The 20,005-nt window shown below is 35.0% G+C and overlaps 1 protein-coding gene across 4 annotated transcripts in view; it reads left to right on the forward strand.

Moving 5' to 3' along the window:
* Positions 1–20,005, forward strand: part of COMMD10 (COMM domain containing 10) — a 174,930-nt gene that overhangs the window by 133,816 nt on the left and 21,109 nt on the right. The window contains exon 6 of one of the 4 annotated variants that reach the window (XM_057540910.1): positions 14,600–16,167. The exons of the other annotated variants lie outside the window; for them this stretch is intronic. Coding sequence (XP_057396893.1) covers positions 14,600–14,620 — 21 coding nt within the window. The 3' untranslated portion in view covers positions 14,621–16,167. Of the gene's footprint in view, positions 1–14,599; positions 16,168–20,005 lie in introns of those variants that run through there. 4 annotated transcript variants of the gene reach the window in all.

A 20,005-nucleotide genomic window follows, 5' to 3' on the forward strand; every position in this document is an offset into this window, starting at 1 on the left:
AAACAAAGATAATTGAGACTTGCAAGAACTCTAAAAGTGCATCTCCAATAAAATCATAATAGATGAAGAGGTGAGAGCTAAGAAACAGTGACTCTAACCCCAGAGTGTAATAGTATAGTGAAATACGCCAAAAATATAAGTGAGAGCTTAACAGTTATCCAAGAAGGCAACTGATTCAAATTGGAACTCAAAATCTAACACACAAGCAGCAGTCCTACAATTAGCAGTCAAAGGGAATTACAGCTTTTATAATTCTGAACCCTGAAGACCCAAAAAGACTCCTCAAAGGAGTTAAAAAGTATTCATTATCAACCTGTTCTCCATTTAATCTGTTTTTAACTGATGAGCTTCTTCTTATTAGCCCACACTCTCTCTTCTTAACTGTATCAGTGTTCTTTGTTTAAAAAAAAAAAAAAGTAGATGAGTAGATTCTGGCACATTTCACAAATGGAAAAAACTGCAAAATATGTAAGAAAAAGCACAGATCTGCAGTTATAGAAATGATTGACTTCTGTGTCCTCTTACAAATAGTACCTTCAAGGTGGAAGTTCATAGGTAGGATGTAGACTGTTGGATAGACCGGGTGAGGGTTTTCCAGCAAAATGAAAAGTCTCAGAGCCTCCGAGCCTGCTCAGACCCAGACTGTTTTCTGAGTGACTGGTTCGGAGAGCTGTTGCTCTTCTTCCCCCAGCACTCCTGAGGCTGCACGTCAGCTGCTTCCTGTGCTCTGCAACCATTTACACTTTCGAGGATCTCTTCACAAAAGGGACTCTGAGACCCTTTAAAAATCTGACCTTAGAGCCAAAATCATCCTATTGGGTATGTTTTTAGAACTCATACTGTTTTTAAGCTAGTTCATAACTCGATCTGTGTGTAAATTATTTACAGATGAATGCAGTTCCAGCCAAATTGCCTTATTTAAATGTATCATGACAGATACTTCAATAGCTTCTACATTTGAACGCTGAATTTTACTTCATTTCAAATATATTTGCACAAGCAGTTTATATCATTCCTTACCATGCATTTTACAGTGTTAAAGTAATAATTTTACCCATCTTCAAAACTGTATGCATTAGATTATTACTACCATGAGAATTTATATGTGAACTGTGGGTATTTTTTCCTCTTTATGTGACCTTCTTTTAATGATTATTACAAAATTGAAATTGTTTTCCTTTCAGCGCTATCTAGTACTTTTTTGTTTGTTTTCAAAGCAGGCAAGTCTTTTAAATGCCTGACTTGCAAGTGTCTGTTAGCTAGCAAAGCTGGCTAGTTGATTGGTATTGGTGTCCAGGGACATTCTCTTGTCTTTCCCTGTGAGTATTTCTGTGAGGAATTCATTATATTACTCTGATGCTGCTGAGAATTTCCCTACCTTGCTTTGTTATGTCTGCCTCCACTGTCACTTTGGCTTCCATAACAGATATTAGTTCAGATCCCATTCTTCCCCACCACAATGCCAGTGAAAATTTTAGCCTCTTGCCACTTCCTTTCTCTCTGCCAGTAGAGACCCCGACCCTTCAGAAATGGTAACCTCACTGATTACAATCCTCCTCTTTTTGTTTATTAATTTTATCTCTTATGTGGATACAGAACACTTCTCCAGTTACCACAGATTCTTCTAGAACCCTTAAACCCCAAAATTCTTTGAAGTTTTGGTTGTCTGTGGGAATCCCTCAAATGGCTCCCCATTTGAAAACAATAGCCAAGATCTAACAGTGGCTTTATATAATTTGTCCCACTACTACCTCTCTTACTTAATCATCTACTAATCTCCCTCTTACTTACTTTGTTCCAGTCATACTGTCTCCTTGTTGTTTCTTGAAGATACCATGCACAGTTTCTCCTTAGGAACATTGTACTTGCTGATTTTTCTGTCTGGAACGTTCTACTCCCAGATAGTCTCATGGTTTACCCTTTCACTTCTTGCACATCTTTACTCACATTTCACCTTATCGATGAGACCTTCCCTTTCCACCCTAAGAAATAACAGGGTACCGTATTTCCAGCATGTCCCATGCCACATAGCTTCAGACAAGCTATCTGTTTTATTAGACAAATTATGTATTTTACTTATTTATTAATTGTCAGCCTCCACCAAAATGCAAACTTCCACAAGAGCAGGGAACTTTAGTTTTATGAGCTGTTGAATTCTGAGCACCTAGAATAGTGCCTGGCCTGTCATAAGCATTCAGTAAGTATTTGTTGAATGAATGAATGTTATAAATGCGACTGTGTTCAGTATTTTATACGGGTATACATTTTAGCTGGAGTTGACCAGTCTCTTTCATTATGAGCATGGAATTACAATCCGATTGCCTGGGTTCAAACGCCATTTTTGTTACCTTGCACAAGTACTTAACTTCTCTGTGTCTCATCGTGTATCTCATAGGTTGCTTGAGGGTTAAATGAATTAATATATGTAAAGCAGCTTTAACAGTATATGGCACACAGAGTATTCTATAACTTGATGTCTACGGAAATGTTCAACATCAACAGATTGGCTTTAGTCGTTTCTTTCAGCTTACTGAGCATTGTTATTTCTGAATATTTATGCTAAGGTTCTTTTGAGGTGGAAAGTACAAGCCCCAACACCATGGATTGAATTTTTTTCTAAAAATTTTTTATCTTTTTTTAATCATGGTTTTGATACTTTAACATAAAAAATACTTTCTTTAGGACAGAGATATTTAACTTGTATGTGTACAGTATTATATATACCTACTTCTGGGCCCCCACTTGTAACATCTCAAAGCCCTCCATTTCTGATCAGAGTTGCTTTGGTTTAACCCAGTTTGGTTCAAACCAGTATGACAATGGATAAATCACAAAGGACAGCTTAAGCTTACTTGCTGCTGGTAACAAAACAAATATGCAGATATAACCTGTACTTCTGAAATATAGTGTACGATCCTGACATGCTATGTGGTGTCAGAAACAGGGTTTCTGCCCTTCACAATGTGGCAGTGAAGTCTGTGGCTCTCCAGCTCCCATATACAATTCAGCTCAGTATGAAGTGGCTCTTTAGCTTGACACAGTTGTGTATCACTGATTAAGGTAACCTCTCTACCTTGGAGGGAGTGTGAAGTAGTATCCTTCGGTTCAGAAGTAGTTGTCTTTCTACATAGCTCAAACAGTTCTTTAAATACAACTTGACTTTTCTTTTATGTTAAAAACATTTCATTTGTATCTTCATCTGTTAGTTTCTGGATTGTACAGAAGTAATTACTCCAGTATTCATGTTCAACTGTTATTTCCCAGTTGGTTTCTTTGAAGCCTTTTAAGTTTTCAGTGACAGTTACATAGAAATTAAAATTAATATATTTGCTAATGATGATTTTAAAAGAATGAGGACATTTTAGCTATTACACTAAAATAATTTTTGCCCTTCTTCTTAGTCAGTAGGATTCTTTGGTTAGGAGAAAAATTTGCCCATGTTTAAGAAAATAGTAAATTTGTCTTCAGACTAAAGCTGCTAAAGTTAGTCTTTGGTCTCCATATGTTTTAAAGAAATATAACATACATACAGTTAAATGAGTTATCACAAAATGAACACTCCTATGTAACCACCAACCATTGGAGAAGGAAAGTGTTATCTGCATCCCCAGAAACCCTCTTACTGATTCCTAACCACTGCCCCTTTCCTGCTCCCCAAAGTTAACCACCCTCCCACCTATTCTAATATCATGGGTTAGTTTTGCCTTTTTAATAAACTTTGTATAAATTGAATTAGTCAGAATATACAGTTTTCTCTCTGGGTTTTTTTTGCTCTACATCACTTGGGTGCAATTTCTCCATGTTTTGTGTAGCAGTACTTTTGTTCCCGGCTGCATAGTATTCCATTGTATGACCATACCGCAGTGTGTTTAACCATTTTTCATATGGATAGAAATTTGAATTTGTACTATGATTGATGCACATGCACATGCATCTCTGTTGAGCATATACTTAGGAATTGTTAGATCACAAGTTCAATTTTAGTAGATAATCAAGTTTCCCAAAGTCACTATACGAATTTGCTTACCACCAGCTGTGTATGAGAGTTGTGGTTGCTACGCATCTTCTCCAAAACTCGGTATTGTCCGTGTTTTTAATTTCAGCTATTCTGGTGAGTTTGTAGAAAGGCATCACGTTGAGCTTTTAGTTTGCATTTCCCTGATTATTAGTGAGTTGAGCACTTTTTGACATGTGTATTGACTATTTAGATACCCACTTATATAGAGAGCTTTTTCAAGTCTCTTGTCCATTTATCTATCAAGTTGTCCGTTTTTCATACTTATTTGTAGATATTCTAGATACCAGCCCTTTGTTGATTGTATATGTTGAAATTATTGTTTCCTACTCTGTGGCTTGCTTTCTGTCTTAAGGCATTTTTTGAGGAAAAGAAATCTTTAATTTTAATATGATCTTATTTCTCTGATTTATTTCTCAATCTTTTCCTTCATGGTTTCTACTTTCTGTGCCATATTTAAGCAGTAATTACATTCTTATGTCATGAAATATTTTCCAGTGTGATTGTTGGAAAATTTTATTGTTTTACTCCAGCCTTCCTGTATTATATAGCCTATCAATAAAAATTTAGGTGTATGCACCCTTCTGTATACATATAATTTATTTATATGTATCATATATATACAGTATACTCATTTTTACATAAAACAAACAAAAGAAAATAGAAAATAATTAGATAAGTATGTAAGTAGATACGTGTCCTTTTCCACACCCCAGTATTATGAAACACCCAGTATTGTGCATTTTCTGATTTATACACACTACATTTTATGTCAGTCTTTTTAGAATCAAATAATATTGTCAAGTAAATTACTTAAACTGTCAAGTAGGAAACTTAACTCATTGATAATCCAGTCAGAAAGCTTTTATTTGGAAATTTTCACTTGATATCAATTTGAGAAAATACGTTTTCTATAAGGCAGAAGTTATTCCCCCAATTTTCACATACTGTAATTTAGGAAATATCATAGTCTCAAATTAGTTAGGCATGTGACCGTCAGCAAATACTTGATTTTTTCCAAAATGCGTATTTAATCATTTTATTTCCCTACTTTAAATTCTCAAATTTAACAAACATCTCCTTACATTATATATTTGTCTGAAGATTTTGTTATTCTTATAAGATTTGCTCAGATAGAGAAAAGGCTTGAACTAATCATGAAAAGTTAAAGAAAACAAATTGCACAGTTTTCCTTTCTTTTTTATTTAATAGCTAAACACAGACTTTTTAAAAAAAGAATTGTTCTGGTTTCCAGTAAATAAGTTTGTGGTTTAAGATGGCTTTAGTCACTAAGCCCAGTAAATATCCTCCAACTCTTTCTCTCCCTCTCAGAAAGCTTCTTATATGTGGGATCAGCAGTCCCCAGTTTAGACCATTTAAGTGGTGTTTTGGAATAGGATCACATATTATCTGTTTTCTGCAAGAATTGACATATTTTAAAAGAAATCTTCTCTCAGTTCAAAACAAACTCAGATTTACCTGTTTATCTGACCTTCTAATCTATTCATAGCTTGGACAACTTAATTTGGAATCTTTACCCAACAAATAGAAAATAAGAGGTTATTTCTGACTCTAAAATTATTATCCTTTTAATGTTGGAGTATTCCTCTGTGTCAAAAATAAAATCTTATGAACTTTTTCCTTAACCTATATGTGAAGGTAAGGTCCAAAGAAAAACAATGTAAAGAATATCTTACTATTAATTAGGTTTCAAAACAATCAAGAATGAGATAGGTTTCCTGGAATTATTTAAGCATCCGGTTTCCCAATAACCTCCACTACGTAGCCATAGTTTTTAAAGGTGATTACAGGGACTTCCCTGGTAGTCCAGTAGTAGAGAATCCACCTTACAGTGCAGGGGACATGGGTTCGATCCCTGGTCAGGGAACTAAGATCCCACATGCCGCAGGGCAACTAAGCCTGCGCGCCACAACTACTGAGCTCGCACACCTCAACTAGAGAGCCTGCGTGCCGCCAACTACAGAGCCCACGTGCCTTGGAGCCTGCACACCACAACTAGAGAGATAAAACCTGCACACCACAACTAGAGAGAAGCCCGCGCGCCGCAATGAAGAGCCCGCATGCCGCAAAGAAAGATCCCACATGCCTCAACGAAAGATCCCACATGCCTCAACGAAGATCCCGTGTGCTGCAACTAAGACCCGACACAGCCAAAATAAATAATAAATAAATCTTTTTTTAAAAAAGGTGGTTGCATAGTTACCAGAAAAATTGAATTCTGATGAGGTGCAATTTTAATGCATTTGAGCTAGAGTAAAAAGTTTTAGGTTTGGATATAGAGCGGACAACAAAGGCAAAAGTCTGATGTAGTTAAAATTTATTGTACTAAGGGCAACTTCTAGAGTATAATGCACTTTGTTAATATGCATACACAGACTAAAGGTTGGTAAATTGTGTATGTTAGCATCGGAAGATCAGTAGTTGTTATTAAGATAGTCAGTGAGCTTACTAATTGCAAAATAAGTAAGAAATTACAAATTACTAAAGTAAAATGAAGTCTGTTCGAAAAGCATTGTATTTTAAAAAATGTTCAAAAATGTAAACGATAGAGATTGGAAACATAAGTTTCAAACTGAACCGCAATGCATCTAACGACTTCTAGGCCATGTAATCTATTTATAGAGGGGTACCATGAAAGGCCACTACAAGAGATCCCCTGTAATTACTGATGAAGTCTTCATCCCTGAGATGAAATCCCTGAGAGATTGCTTTTGTTCAAAAGATTATCATTTTTTTTTCCTTCAGATTGTTGAGTTCCAAACCAACACATTTTGGGGTACTGAAATCTGCCAGGTATAAACTGATCTGTCTTTGAATTCACCTGCACAGCTTTTCACCAGAATCTCATGCTTTTTGTCATGTGTTGCTTTTCTTGAATAAAGGATTAAAACCTCAGTATTTTTCCCTCTTCTCTGTACTACTGTGTGCTCCCGTCAGAATATTCATTAACCAGTTATACCTCTGTGACCTTGAATTCTCCTTAAATAAAAATTTAGAGTCCATAAATTGACTTCAGTGTAGCTTTGGGGCAACACTGAAAGTTTCAATGATACAGATGAACTACAAGGCGACCCTATGAGGAATAGTTAGAAAAAGTATAACGTGAAAGTTAGGTAAACTGGATGACAAAGACTGGAGATTTTTACAACAAAGACTTGGGAAAGGTAAGGGAAGAAAGTAAGCTGTGCCAGGTGTGCCAGATCCTAGCTACACATCAAAATAGCCTCATGCAGTTTTGTTTTTGTTGATGAAATTTTGCTTTGTTTAATACAGCTGCCCTGGCCTCAAGATTCACAGAATCTTTGGGAGTGGCTCTGAGGATAGAAAAATTTTAATAGAGGTCCCTGTTGGTTCTGTTAGAGCCAAAGTTGAGAACTACTGTGGCATGGCTGTGCAGATCATCTTATTTTTTTTTACTTTCCCACTGATCTTTTCAAACAACACTAAAATAAAAACTAAAAATAGTACAATATCCATTATTACAATTTTATGCTGTGGTAAATTTCAGTAATGCTGTCTTTAGCAATTTTTATTGTTTTTAGTGAAGGAATATTTAAACTAGTTCACTTCAAAGCATGGTTACCAGTTCTCTTCTTCCTTTAAAGTCAAAATTTTTACCACATATTCTATTTACCTTAGTATATTCAGGACTCCTGTGGTTAGGGCTGTTTCAAATATATGAATGATTACAAGTAAGTATTTACTTTTTATTGAAAAATTCTTTACTTTTTGTTTCATGACAACAGGTAGGTTCCCAAACATTATTCCAGTGATTATTGTGCACTAGCATTGGTATCTTTCATCTGTCAGACATGTGGGTAAATCAGACGACCTGGCCATGGCAAACTGCTGAGTCTGAGATTCTAGTGTTCATTTGTCTTAATGTAGGGTTTTAATTCTAAACACATTTATCTAATGTAGGATTCTGAAGTTACTGTCATATAAATGGAAAGCAACTTTTATTTGTAATGGTAATAAAGTATTACAGTATTAGTAAATAAAAAATTGAGACTGTGAAATTGACTAGAAAATTTTGAAATGAGAAAAGATAGTTGAGGTCAGTTTATCCCCTCTCCCTACTTTCACTATGGCCCTCTTCCTCCACTACATAAAGTTTGAATTCTAAAAGATTAAAAGATAATGCCAGCATGGCTGAGACGTTCATTGGGTTTACATCAAGTAAACTATACTATTTTGTAATTTTAAAGAACAGTTTTCTCTTTCTGTAGTTAATTAAAATCTTAACGTGTATGATACAGTGCAGATTTTAAGCCGCCTTTAGATGACTTGTGCTTCTTATTATATTTGTTTCTTTGGGAATTCTTGGCTTGAGACCAGTTCCACATCTGATTTTATGAACCAGCAATAGACAATGGCAGTAAAGTAATAAATCAACATAATGATTCAATTAATTGTGCTTCACATAAGTCACTTAACAGTCATATTTGTTACTCAGTGGTGTGTTTGTCATAAAGTTAATATCTGTTTCCACAGTTTTTAAGGATTATATTATTGCTGTTTTTTCAAATTTGATTTTATGAATAATAATAATTTATATTCCCCCAAACTTCCAACTATTGTAGTTGATCCTTTTTACTCATGCCCTCTTTGGGGGGAAGAAAAGCAAATTCTTACTTTCAAACATCTAGTTTTCATTATCTTGCAGCTAATTGATAATTATTCAGTTGCTGAGATAATTGGAAAAAATACATTTTATCTTTTAGTTTGTAAGGAATCCTTTGAACTTGAAACAGAAACTGAATCTTTTTGAGATTCACTAGATGGATTAGGTTTTCTTAATTAAGCATTGGATATCATAATAGTAACTTTTTATCCTTCAGGTATAAAAATAACTGATTTCCCATCCATAAACAATTTATATTAAATTGAAATGCTGAGGAGTTTTAAAGTTTGTGTAGATCTCAGGAAAGTTAGCTGTTCTACAAGTTAGCAGGTAAGATTTTTGTGTACAATTATATGCACTAGATGGTAGTAGACTGGTTAAAAAATTTAGAAAGTTGTCCCACCTGGTATAAGATGGAGGCCTGCGCATACATGTTGATTTCTTATCCCTCATGAGACATCACTAAAATAGAAGCATAGAAGCACATAATAGATTGATGCAGCAAAGAAAATCAGAGAGACTCACTAGTACTTGTAAGTTTTCAAGAAATTACCGGGAGAAGGAAAGATGGGCGTGAGAAGACTGATGAAATAAGCTGTGAGGAGGCTACAGAGGAGGTGAGAGGAAACTGATCGCCTATGTGAACCTGAAAGAGCCTCTCGACTGAGAATCTGCCAAGTATGAAGTAGGGCAGGAAGATGTAGAGCTGAAACAGGAGGATTAATTAAAGGTCTGTCCCTGAAAGCAGAACAGTTGGCTCCCCTATCCCACTTCTCCATCCCCAGGCCAGAAACCGGAGCCTCATCTCAGAAGAAAGGCAGTGAACCATATGGGAGGGAGTAAGGTTTCTGTTGTGCATCTTGGCACTCTACAAATAAGTCTGCATTATTCTGGCCTTTGAAGGGTTGCAGGCTGACAGCTGGCTTCCTGCGTGCTCACTACAGCTCTTGTCTAAAGTGAAGCTTGCCTATGTCCAAACATGCCAGTGTACACAGAGCTCTAGTTAATGCTACCAAGTAGACAAGAAGACAGAGGAAACCTATTTTCATTATTATGCTTGTCTATTGTTTCTGAAGCCCTCATATTATTACAAATGCTTAAATTTCTGTTATGTTTTTATTATCATTTTGATTGTTCGCTGAGTATTTGTCCCCTATTTGACAGATTTTTCATAAATGGAAGCAAATTCTGTTTTCAAGGGTAATTCATTTTGGTAGCCCAATCTTAGGAATCTACCAGAAACTGCTTTTTCCTCCCAAGGTGTTTTCATTTGCTATTGTATTAGTGGGATATGATTTAGGAACAATTAGTCTTTATTATTCATAATCTTAGTTTGAATTTAATCATAGCATAAGCTCACCCTGATATTTAATAATGTACACATATGCTAACTGCAAATTCAGGTTTATTTAGCCTCTTGGGTTGTATCTTTTTTGCCTGTAAGAGATACAGAATGCTTTATTAAAGCAGTGAGAAATGTTATCTCATTAAGTGGAAGAGAAGGACATATTTCTTGTCTTTAAAACATTTAGTAATGTGAATTGAGTTGTAGTGTTCGGAAACATTGCAGTTAGACCCAACCTTAATTTTTCTTATTTCCTTACATTTTCATGGATATGCATAGGGAACTATTTTTGTATTCATTCTCAGCTAAATAAATTAGTCCAAATATGCCTGACTGAAATTACCTTCCATAAAAATTTCCAAAAGCATTTGAAAAATATCCCAAGGGTGGCAAATCCATAATATTTTACTTGATTTAAATGCTGTGCCTAGCTTCTGGATGGATATATGATCAGAAGAACAAATCTAAAATGTAATGAAAGTTAACCATACTGTTGTAAAGTCCAAAATGATCTTGTATCACTGAATGAGACTGACCTTGGAGACTAGTGGAAACTTCAAGTGGTAGTTTCCAACTTCTATTCATTTTGGAGTTATTGAGTATATGAAGAATATATTATACCTGTTCCTGAAGGTCAATAGCATGGACATGATTATGCTGAAGTATATTTTGGATATTGGCTTTAATCTATAGAAGACTTTCATATTTTGTACTTTGGGTTCTATAGAAATTACCATTCCCATGCATCCTTATGACAATTGAGATCTGAAAAGTCTTAATTAATGGTCCTTGGTTTTGTGTTTCAAGAAGTCAAAGGATGGGCATTTCCCCCCCTCTGTCTCACTTTGACATTAGAGACAAGATACAAACAAGTTTTTTTAGATCTTGTAAAGACCCTTTATAGATATTTTAAATATACAGCTTATTATTGTCTACTGAGTAGAAAGATCGAGTCCTTTTTTCTTCTATTTAATATTTTAAACTTCTGTATTAACCCATTTCCAGATGCCTTGTGCTGTAGAAACATTTATTTATTTTCATCTGAAATTTATCAAAGGAATGTGCACAAGAGGGCATTTTAGCAAAACAATGAAGACGAAACAGCTTTTGACACTTGGTCTGCCCTTAATGAGTTCATTGTAAATTGAAGGCTCATTTAGACCTTCAAAATTAACTTTCATGAGCATTCTTAGCAGCAGGCCCTCTGCCTGAAATCACGGTGCCAGTTTAGGACTTCATGTTCTTTTTTGTAAATACCAGTTCTTTTCAAAATTAGATAAACTTCTCAGGAGAAAAATAGACATCAAACCTATTTACTGAACAAAATGAAAACTATTGTGGTGGGTTCAGGTCAGTTCTAATTGGAAAATTGTAAGAGATAGTTTGAATATTCTCATGTATGGACTGTTTTTACATAATGTAACTCCAATATAAAGCTTCTGTGGTCATCTGAACTTTGGGGGAAGTAATTTTCCAAGAATTAGTACTGAAACTTTCTGAGTTACAAATTCATATACCTGATTTCATTATTTGGTTCTATTCCATATGGACATTCAAAACTATGTATAACCATTTTTGTCTAATTAGGTTTAAAGAGCATTCAGAACCTCTAGGAACAGTGCAGTGGTGATGTTTACACACCAGTAAGGGTTTATCGATGTACAAGTATGGGTATATGTGGAGAAAAGCAAATTTATATTAAATCTAAAGATGCAGAAATTAGATCCTTTTTCCATTGTCAGGCATCTCTTTGTATAAATGAATGAAAGGAATATTTTGAGGACATCCAAAAGCTTTTCTCTTACTGAATGTTTTTATTCTTTTCTAAAAATGTCTAGAGTTTTTTTTAGTATATATGTATTTCTTCCTCCCTGACAGTTATTCTAAAATAGTTTTGTACTTTATTTTAGATTATTTCTTTTTAATATTATGCATCAATGATGATATAAATTTAGTTTTACTAAATTTAATTTAGTAATTTAGTAAATTTAGTTTTACTGCTTTTGGACATCACGATTTCTTGTATTTTACATCTTCCTCATTGTTTTTTGTTTGTTTTACTAGAATTGATCATTTAATAATTCTTTTAGATTATACCTGAAGGTGTTGAACTAGTCTGAGTCTTTTCCTGACTATGTCTATTTAATCTCTCACTTGATTGCTAATTGGGCTTGACAGAGTTCTACATATAAATAGTTTCACCTGGAATTTTGAAGACTGTGCTTTATTTATTTTTAAAATATTTACTTATTTATTTGGCTGTGCCGGGTCTTAGTTCTGGCATGCAGGATCTAGTTCCCTGACCAGGGATCAAATCCAGGCCCCCTTCAGTGGGAGTGCGGAGTCTTAACCACTGGACCACCAGGGAAGTCCCTGTGCTTTACTGACTTCTGTTATCTGATTTTGCTAAAAAGAATTCTGATATATAATATGATTTTCATACCTTTGTAAATAACCATTTTCTCCCTCCCTCCGTCTGTCCCCCTGCAGCCAAAGATTTTGAAATGTATATCTGTAGAGTCCTGATATTACACTAAGATGTGATTCAGTGTCTGTCTTTAATTATTACTGTTCTTCTGGTGCCTCTGCCCCTGAATCTATCTTCAGCCAAGAAGGAAATTTTCTTCTTTTATTTCTCTGATTACTTTTTCATCCAGTTCTTTCAGTTTTCTCATTCTATTAGGTAGCTACTGGAACTTGTAAATCTGCCTTCCATTTCTCTTTCTTTATGTTTTCCTAATTTTGCATCGGGTTATGGAGAGTCTCTTATCCTTCTTGTCTAGCTCAATAATTTTTTCTTTAGCTGGTCCCTTTAAATTATCAGTCCATTTTTTTAGGCTTTGTTTTATCATTTTTTTATCAGGCATGTTTTTAATTTTGTAGAACTCTTTTTCAAAATAGCCTGTTCTTTTGTTGTTATTGTTGATGTACTATCTTTTCATTTCACTGAGAATGTCAATTATATTTAAAGTTTTCTTTTTCTTCTACTCTGCCTGAATCGTATTTCTTCAGTTTAAATTCAGTGGCTTTGTTGCTAATTTTTCTTCAAATGATTGGTGATTCTTGGTTATTAGTATGTACGGTTGAAAACATAGATGGAGGAGTTTTCATGGCTGGAGAGTATTTATTCCTCAGCCCAGGTGAGACGCCATCCCTCTTAGGGGTAATAAGATTCTTATTACAGAAGCCTTCATCCAATGACTGCATGACAAAAGGAGGGAGTTCCGCTAGGCAGGGTGTTCCTTGTTGCAGGATTTTGTCCTCTGGGTTTGGGAGTCCTTTCCCATAAATTGCCTGCTATCTTGCTCTGTTTCTCTCATCCCCCTGTCCACTCCAGGACTCTCCATAGATATAAATCACATTTGAGAAAATATACACCTGCTTTTGTTGAGCATGAGCTTTATGTTTCTCTGGGCCTCTACAGTAGCTTCTTCTTTGCTTGTTTTAGATTCAGTTTTTTCATTTTATTATTACTTTTTTAATCAAATCTCTGATTTTTAGTTTATAGAACTTCCTCAGATTTTCTGGCCTGCAGTGTTATTCTTTCTTATTTTCCTGCACTGTTAATGTTTCTTCTTTTAAAAAAATGTATTTTTTGTGGAATTTGAAGGGAAGGGGAAGAGGTAAATGTGTCCTTATTTGCCATCATGATTCATTTTCTCTTAAAAGTATAGATTTCAAAATTAAGAGAAACTGAAAAGATGATGAAACTATTTAATGGAGGTTTATCAACATTTTAAAAGAAGGAAAATGTGCTGAATGTTTATAGTACGTAATGAGTTTATAAAAGCTATTTATTTATCATTAACCTTCTTCATGAGTTCATTTTTTTCCCGCCAAGAAAACAAATTGAAGCTACTGACTTTGGAGCAATTTCTTGGGCAGTGTTTATTGTTAGTCATCCTATTTAAGAAGAACTTGCTTAAGTGGTATTTTTATTTCATAGTAACAAATGGATTATTTTGATATATTCAGTACTCAGTATTGATCCATTTTATTAAAGTAGACATGTTATTTTCAAAAGTAGCATGGCAAGTCAGCATTTTGGTTGGTAAATTTTAACTTAGCAATATTAAAAGAAGTAAACCTTAGGTACTTTAATGGGGATTATAAAATAACTTCACTGTCTTGTTCCAGGCAAGATTCAGTATAAACCAAAAATCAGATATTATATTAATAGTCATGCAAAGCAATAACCAATCTGTACAAGTAAATTACCTACCTGCTAAAATGGACAGATTGATTTTTTTATAACCTCATTTTAATTAATTACATTTTTGGAAAATGAATGCAATTTTAAATTAGACCCCAGGCTTGAATGTCATATTTTTCATAATTGTATTTTGAAACAAAGTTTGCTAATAAGTGTTTAGAATAAGGAAATATTGTCATTTACGTAGTTCTGGTTTACTTATGGTGTAAGTACTATATGTTTTTTCATTAAGCTCTTCAAAAGTAGGAAGACGCGGAACAACACGTTCTCTTTGTGAAAGTTAGAAATTATTAACAAGTCAGTAAGGTTGCTTTTGTACATGAACTGCTTCATGGAGACTTACAAAATTTGATTTCGTTTTTGTCTTTTACTTTTTTCTAGCAAAACCAGTTCCTACTTTAGAGACATCAGTAGCCCATAGAAATTTGTTGCTTTTCTTTTAAAAGTGCACCTGCATCCAAAACTGATTAAAAACATACTGAAGGGGCTTCCCTGGTGGCGCAGTGGTTGAGAGTCTGCCTGCTAGTGCAGGGGACACGGGTTCGAGCCCTGGTCTGGGAAGATCCCACATGCCGCGGAGCGGCTGGGCCCGTGAGCCACAATTGCTGAGCCTGCGCGTCTGGAGCCTGTGCCCCGCAACGGGAGGGGCTGCGATGGAGAAAGGCCCGCGCATCGCGATGAAGAGCGGTCCCCGCACCGCGATGAAGAGTGGCCCCCGCTTGCCACAACTGGAGAAAGCCCTCGCACGAACCGAAGACCCAATACAGACAAAAATAAATAAATTAATTAATTAAAAAGAAAATCCTTAAAAAAAAAAAAAACATACTGAAAAAGAAAGCTGCCATAATGAATTATATTTCTCAGTACTACCTAATTTACCAATATGACTAGTTTTGATTAAAAAGAAGTTGATTATAATGTTCAAAACTGTTTATTGAATAGAAAACCTGGATGCAATCAGTAATCAGAGGTGTACCTATGGAGTTACTGATTCTGAAAATCTTGATGTGACAATTGCTGTTTCCTTTTAAGGTTTTACTGATCTTGCTAGGGTAATACTAAGTAGTTCTTCTACAGGCATCGGGAGGATTTTCTTGTTGGGGTGGGGAGATGGTAATGCTTTTATTTTATATTTATTTTTTTAGTAAGGTTAGAGTGATGTTACAGTGTATTCTTATCATATTTTAGTAAAACTCTTTTGTCAAATTGATCAGTATAACCTGTAGCTGGGTATTTCCAAAAATACATTATCATGACTAGAAGTTTTCATTTCATTGCATTTATTTGACATCTTTCTGATTATTATTGACTAAAACACCTGACTCTTGCCTCTTCTTCTTTCTGTGTATCCTTTTCTCGTTTTTATTTTGCAGCCTTTTGTGTATGTCCATATCTCTGGCTTCTTCATTCCTATCAACCAGCACTAATTTTTTAGTGCCTGACTTTTATCTTCACTTATCAACTAAAATTGTTCCTGTTTATGGTTTACCAACAGGCTCAATGTTCCTGTTCTGCATCTTCTCGATCTCTCATCAACCTTTGGTATTACTGGCTAGCCATTCTTAGTGTTTTGACTTCAGAAATATTCTTTTTTCCTTAGTTTTATAATAATTTTAGGTAACATTTATTGAGCACTTAATTTGTGTCATTCACTATGCCAAGCACTTTTCATGTCATATGATCTTTACTACAATCCTGAGATTAGTTACTATTATTATTCCCATTCACAGAAAAGGAAAGTGAGGAACTGAGAGATGAATTACTTTGTGTGAAGCCACACAACTATAAAGTGATGGAACCAGGATTGAAACATAGGCAGTCTGACTCAAGAACTGGTACTTTCAACTTCTAGATGCTACATCGCTTTTCTAATCAGTGTTTCCTCTCATCTTTTTCAGTTTTAGTCTAGGTTTCTATGTTTTCATTTGGCCCACTCTTACCTAAATATTATGTTAAACATTTCTGTATTCCTCAAAACTGTCCAAGTATCAGTTAATGTACTTTTCAACCCACTAGGAGTTTAATACATGTTATGGACAAATTTCTTTTTGTTGTCCTTTGAAATTAAATTTAAGGAGAACAAATCATTACAAGGTTCAAAGTTAGACCTAAAAGGATGTAGAAGTGACCTACATAGGTGTTTTTATCTTATCCATAATCCTTCAGTTTCCTAATTGCCAGTACTATAACAAGACATTATTATGCTTGGATTTCATCATTAACAATTAAGATACGATTTTCTTAGAGTTTAAGACTGAATTTAGGGCCAGTTTTTTCAATGTTAATTATTTGAAAATGTGTAGCTCTACTCATTATAAAATGGATTATTGTCTAAGTATTGGTTGTCAGGTCCTAGTCTATGCATTCCCATGTCTTTTTACTCTAATAACTAAGCTAAAGATAAAATACCTATGAATTTTGTTCTTTACATTTTGTACCAGCAGAATGAAAATAATTTTTTATAACTTCATTACTCATTTCCAAAATAATTTGAGGTACAAGTTAGGCCCGTTTGTACAATATTTGGCAATATTTCTATGTCAAATATTTTACAACCTTGCACTTAGTATGTCCCATGTATTATCAGGAGCCATTGTTTTCCTTTTTTAAAATGAGTGTAAAATTAATAAACAGTGCTTTGGAAATTATTTCTTTAGTGACTGTAATAGGAATAGTTCATCTAGCAAAGGAAAAAACTTGAAATAAGTTTTCCTATTTGGTTGTCATGACTAAAAATTTCTCTGGTTTTATAGAAGTTTAGTAATATAAGCAAGTTTTTATTTATAGGTGCACATTTTAGAAAGTGAATAGTTCCTATTTTGCTCTTTGAGGACTTTTCTTAAAAACGTGTTAAACACTAAGATGTATTTGACTTGCAGCAAACCATAGTTCCTGAGACGATTAAGAAGAGTTAGAGAGAGCTGGATGTCATCCATAGTGTGAACCTGTACCCTGTTTAAAATGCCAGCTTGAGAGCCTTTAACTAACAGTGAGGCCCCTACATCAAATGAAACTGTTTCAGGTCCAAACCACCTCCTGCCATTCAGGATCCATCTGGCCCTTCTTTCTCAGGTGTACATTTTCCTTAGATGAATCCTAGTGATTAAAATGCAGGACATGGTGCTGGGGGAAAAGAAGGGTTTTATTCTGCAGATTTATTCAACAATAACTCAGGTCAAATTTTCAATGTATGTTTGAAGCCATAATATTGTTTAATATTCTAGTTCATTCCCTTTAGTATTTAAAAAAATTACTGCTTAGCTAAAGTTCAGCTAGTCAGAATATTCCTTCACTGAAATCTAGCTCTGTCATTTTATAATTCGTTCCACAGCACCTCACATCACTGTTACCTCCACCATAGCACTTAGCATTCAGAGATTTGATTTTCTACAACTCTCAGTTTCCTCTCTTATCAGGAGATAAGAGGGCATTAGCTACAGTGCCATGTAAAAGACAAATCAAGGTTTAATTTGAAAACAGAAGCCTGCAGTTTTGAGGCCCACCTGTTGACATAACAGAGACAGCATTGTGATCTCCTTTATGACTTTTGGATCTGGGCCTTGCATCATATTGCTAATTTCTCACTGGCCTTTCTTAGCATGTTTTTTTGTTTTTGTTTTTGTTTTCCTAGTTAGGAGCTTGGTGGAGAGAGAGAACATTTCTGTTAGATTTTGCACAATGTCTTCAGCTCCTTGAAAGATGTGTCATCTAAATGCAAAACATGGTCAGTTCTTTTAGTCTAAGACTTGGTTGAATTATTTGCCTTGCCATTGAAAAGAATATTTACTTCTTTAAAGCAAGTCTATACTATGTAAATGACACATAGTACTTCCCATACATGAGTTCATGTCCTGAAAATTTAAGATACTATGTTCAGAGCAGTTGGCATTCATTTTGTGTCACATATTCATGAAAAAGAGTAGTGAAAATATTTCTGATACTAATATTATGTTTTAATCTCTGGATTAGGTCACCAGTGAAAATGGACCTAATAGACTCATTCTATTAAAGACATTTTATCTACTTCACAAAACAGTAACGTACTTTTGCATTATTTGGTAGTCTGTGCACAAAAGACATTACATCCAAAAATAGCTGGAAGATGCAGTTTTAGCGTGAAGCAGTGTCATGTGGGAAAGGAAACCAACCCTCTGCATGCTCTCTGCCTAAAACATAATTCTCTACTTACTGGCTTTTTTTCACTGCCTTGGAAAGTCAGGATTTTTCATGTAGTTCTAATAGTACTATTGAGATGGACCTTCATTATAGTACAGTTGTCTCTTGGTATCAGCAGGGGATTGGTTCCAGGATTCCTTGTGGCTACCAAAATCTGCGGATGCTCAAATCCCACAGTCTGCCCTCAGTACCCGCGGATTCCACATCTGTGGTTGCTGAACCCGCAGATGAGGAACCTGCAGATACGAAACCCTCTGATCGAGAGGGCTGACTGTATATTTATTGAAAAAAATCCATGTATAAGTGGACCCGCTCAGTTCAAACCCTAGTCATTGAAGGGTCAACTACTGTATTAATATATGTAAATGTATATGGAAAGGCCCTCTCTGACAACCCACACGTATGAAAATACTTAGCTTTCAGAATCGTAACCCACATTTAGCTTAGATCTAAAGGATGTTACATCTTTTCTGGAAAGTAATTTATTTAGACAACATTTATATAACTCTTTGTATTTAATTATTAATCTACTACTTGCTCATTTAAAATGTTACATTTAAGAGAGATTTTGTTTTTGGATTTCCCTGCTCAATATTTTCCATGCGGCTTTATTTTCCACTTGATTTGAAAAGCCAAAAAAGATTATATTCAATTTAGTAAGCATTTATTAAATACTTGTTATGTTCAAGGCCCTGGGCTAGGTGCATGTGGAGCATAAAAAATGATGACTATGATGATGATGACAAGGATTGTAAACACTTGCAGTCATTGATTACTTGCTGAATACCAGGTCAGGCAGCTGGCCTAAATGCTTCTACACGTAATACCTACTTAATCCTCCTGTCCCTGGCAGGTAGGTGCTGTTATTATCCCCATGGTACAAATGAGGAAACTGAGGCCTAGAACATTTCATAATTTGTTCAAGACAGTGACTTGTGAAGATGGGTTTAAAACACAAGCAGTTTGACACTCAAGATCCTACCATAAAGAAGCTTGCGTCCTACTAGAAAAGTGATGGCATATTCACAAGGAAAATGCAGTACAAGGTGGAATATATTAGATGCTGCACTACTAGCTGAAGTGTGGAAGATATTGGAGCTCAGAAGGAGACATGCATTTCTTTTGGGAGATGGGGGAAGGCCTCATGGAAGAGGTGCCTCAGCTGAGCCCTGAAGAATGGCAGGGTTTTGCCATGTGTAAGTTAGAGGAGTACATTCCCATTGAAGGGGGAAGTGGGAAAAGAGGCATTATTTTGAGAAAATACAGAAGTGTTCAAGGGTAGTAATAAGCAAATTTGTATAGCATCCTTCTAGAGGTAGCAGGGAGAAGATAATTCAACTTGCATTGTAGAAGGATTAAAGTGGCAACCTGGGGAATTTAAACTTCTGCCAGTAATGAAGAATCTTTGGAGGATCCAAACTCTAGGAAAAGAGTTCATGATCAGAATTGGATGGACTGAAGGGGGAAGAGAAGAACGGCCATGAGACTTTTTAAAACTTGGGCAGAGAGCATATTTAGTAATTGCATCAAATATTTAAAATATATTTTACTCTGTAACTAAATGAAAACTAGGATGGCCGAAGTTAATTTGAATACATGGAAAAGAAAAAT

This window comes from Balaenoptera acutorostrata, chromosome 2 (genome assembly GCF_949987535.1).
Source record: "Balaenoptera acutorostrata chromosome 2, mBalAcu1.1, whole genome shotgun sequence".
Classification (NCBI taxonomy): Eukaryota; Metazoa; Chordata; class Mammalia; order Artiodactyla; family Balaenopteridae; genus Balaenoptera; species Balaenoptera acutorostrata.